The 2,963-nt window shown below is 30.4% G+C and overlaps 1 protein-coding gene across 5 annotated transcripts in view; it reads left to right on the top strand.

Moving 5' to 3' along the window:
• Positions 1-2,963, top strand: part of LOC108692981 (kinectin-like) — a 17,395-nt gene that overhangs the window by 5,767 nt on the left and 8,665 nt on the right. For all 5 annotated transcript variants that reach the window (XM_018201587.1, XM_018201589.1, XM_018201588.1 and 2 more), the window contains 5 exons: positions 127-902; positions 988-1,659; positions 1,776-1,885; positions 2,049-2,217; positions 2,492-2,578. In XM_018201587.1, coding sequence (XP_018057076.1) covers positions 127-902; positions 988-1,659; positions 1,776-1,885; positions 2,049-2,217; positions 2,492-2,578 — 1,814 coding nt within the window. The remainder of the gene's footprint in view (positions 1-126; positions 903-987; positions 1,660-1,775; positions 1,886-2,048; positions 2,218-2,491; positions 2,579-2,963) is intronic.

Genomic DNA, 2,963 nt, shown 5'->3' with positions numbered 1-2,963 from the left:
TATATATATATATATAAGGTTTTCATCGCAAAGTATATACAAATTTATTAAATTAAGTATATAAATTTATTAAAAATTTCAATATTTAATTTTAATACTTGATATTTTTAACATAAAACTTTTTAGATGGAGATGCTGTTAATGTTGAACTATTGATGCTATGTATTCAGAAGGCAGAACTTAGTCGATCTGAAATACAGATCCTCACGAATCACCTCTTGAATAAACAGCAGGACAATCCATTAGAACATTCTGAGTGGACAGAAGGTCGTGCCGACCCCGTTATTAAATTGAAAAAACAATTGGCGGAAAAAGAAAAAGCACTGACTGATGAACACGAAGCGAGCGTGGCCTTTCAAAACAAACTGAAGGAATTGCGAGCTGAATTTAATACGGAGAGATCTAGACTATTAGCAACTACTAGACAACTCGAGGAATCTTTGAACGCGAAAATCACAGAGACTCAGACATTGCATACTCGAATGCAACATATTTTGGAAAGTCATGTTGCAGAGAAACAAGGTTTTGCTAGACAGATCGAACAATTGCAGACTAAAGTGAACGAGGATGCCACAATAATTCACAAATTACAAGAAGATCAGGGACAAACTCAGGGCCACTTGCAGCAAGAGTTAATGGCGCAGCGAAAACAAATGGAAGTGCAGTTCGCTCAAATGCGCGAAACTGAGAATACATTGAAATCGCAATTGGCTCAGAAACACGTAGAGATGCAGGATCTACAAAATGAACTGCAAGCGACTTGCGAGAGTAGTTCCGGAGAGATAGAGATGTTACGTCAGCAATTAGGACTAATGCAAGGTCAGTTGATGCATTCGGAAGGACAATTACAACACTTCAAGGAAACAAACGATCGACTACAAGATATTGCTAGGCAACTTGAGGTGAGAATCGTAATCCCTTGTTGATACTCTTAAGTAAGTTTAACCATTTTCTATCAATATATTAAGTTTTCTTGATAATTTTTAGGAATCTCATCGTGCGCACGCCGACTTAGATCATAGATTGAAAAGCGCACATCGGCATGAACAAGAATTGCAGAAGCAAGTAAATTCACTGCAGGCAGAATTAAATCATGCGAAAAATGAAGCCAATGAAATGTCTACTTTAAAGGTAGAACTTAGCAAGACTCAAACAGAATTAATAAAATTAAAATCTGAATTGTCAGCTACGATGAATGAAGCTAAATCAGAAGCAGCCGAAATTATAACCTTGAAAAATGCATTGAGTAACAAAGAGGACGAACTAAAAAGATCACAGGACAAATTTTATATTGTACAAAATGATTTGCAACAATCTGGCATGCAAGTTACACGTATGGAATCTGAATTGAATTCTGTACAAAAGAAATTAGATATGCTAAAGATTGATTTTGAAAGGACGGAAGATAGTTTAAATGAAACGAAAAATGACGCAAATAAGTATCAAAATGAGGTATATACACTCCAAGAAGAATTGGCAAATTCACGTAAGGAATTGAATATGGTTCATATTCAACTTAAGGAATCCAGTGAAATGGTGAACGAATTAAAAGCTTTGCAAACCGAATTAAATAGACTACAGAGCAATGAGAAAAAAATAGCAGACGAACAGTTTCGAATTATGAAACTACAAGAAGAAAACGATAGACTGCATACTGAGGTATTATTTAGTTTTTTTTTTAACAATTGTATGTTGCATCAAAAGTTATTAATATTAGTATATGAGATATTAAATATGAAACAAAAATTTTAAAACAATATGTCTTATATATACAGCTTGCGAGTGCTATAGAGAAACAAAGAGAGCTTCAACAGCAGCAAGAGGATAACAAAATCCATACGGACGTAATATTAGCCACTGCTACTGAATCTCAACATGCTAATTTGTATGTATATACATATACATAATTATATAAATATTTATTTAATATCATGCTTAATTTTTAATCGTATGAATTTAATTGCATCGATAACTTTTCCGTTAGATATATATAATGTTATATTTTATTTAATTAATTCCTATAAAATATTTATTTTCGAAAAATCCAGAGAGGAAAAAGTTCTACTAGAAAAATTAACAACTGAGTTAACGCACAAAGAAAAAGAGTTTAATAAGCTGGATGAACGATTACATGTATTAGAAAGTAATGCAGACAAAGATCAACATTTTATTAAACAATTAGAAGAAGCTTTGGAGATCCAAAAATCTAAAAATAATGTAAGTTTTTTTCGTGTATTAATTTAAAATGCTTTTTATTTTATTTGATGTTATAAACTATATTTGTTATATAGTCCGAATTTAATTATTATTTTTCTGTGTAACGTTTATACATTTTTTACTATTGCTATTACTATACAAATTTCTCTTGTGTAAATTGATTTTATATTCTATGAAAAATATATAATTTGATTATAATCTATTATAATAATATAGCTTATAAATATATATACATTTCTCTACTTTTCTATTTTTCGGCTTTTCTCTACTATAGGAATTACGCACAAAAAACTGGAAAGTAATGGAAGCTCTTTCTGCTGCTGAGTTGCGTGCTAAATCTAGTGATGAAAGGAACGTTAAAGTAAGTATCTTTGCTATAATTCTCAATTAGTATTATTAGCTAATATTTTACTAAAATATTTTACTAAAATATGGGTCCTCAAACAAGTTACTGTTTTTGTCTCATATTCCTTCATTCACAATCTTTAACTTTCCAGTCGTTCTCTTGTAAAATCAAAGTATACAGGGAATGAGAAATGTATATGAGATTGAACCCAGAACACGTTGACTTTGTTCTCATATAATATTATCTCTTACATAATATTATTAGCTAAAGAGTAAATTTAACGATAATAAAGCGTAATAACATATTGCAATAATTGATATTTAATTATATCATTATATTTTTTCTTAAATTATTTCAATTGCGATTATTGATTATTATAAGTGTATATGTGTGTGTGTGT

The sequence above is a fragment of the Atta colombica genome, unplaced genomic scaffold (assembly GCF_001594045.1).
Source record: "Atta colombica isolate Treedump-2 unplaced genomic scaffold, Acol1.0 scaffold83, whole genome shotgun sequence".
In the NCBI taxonomy this organism is placed as follows: Eukaryota; Metazoa; Arthropoda; class Insecta; order Hymenoptera; family Formicidae; genus Atta; species Atta colombica.
Note: the sequence above shows the minus strand (reverse complement) of the source record. Positions and strands in the feature narration are given on the sequence as shown.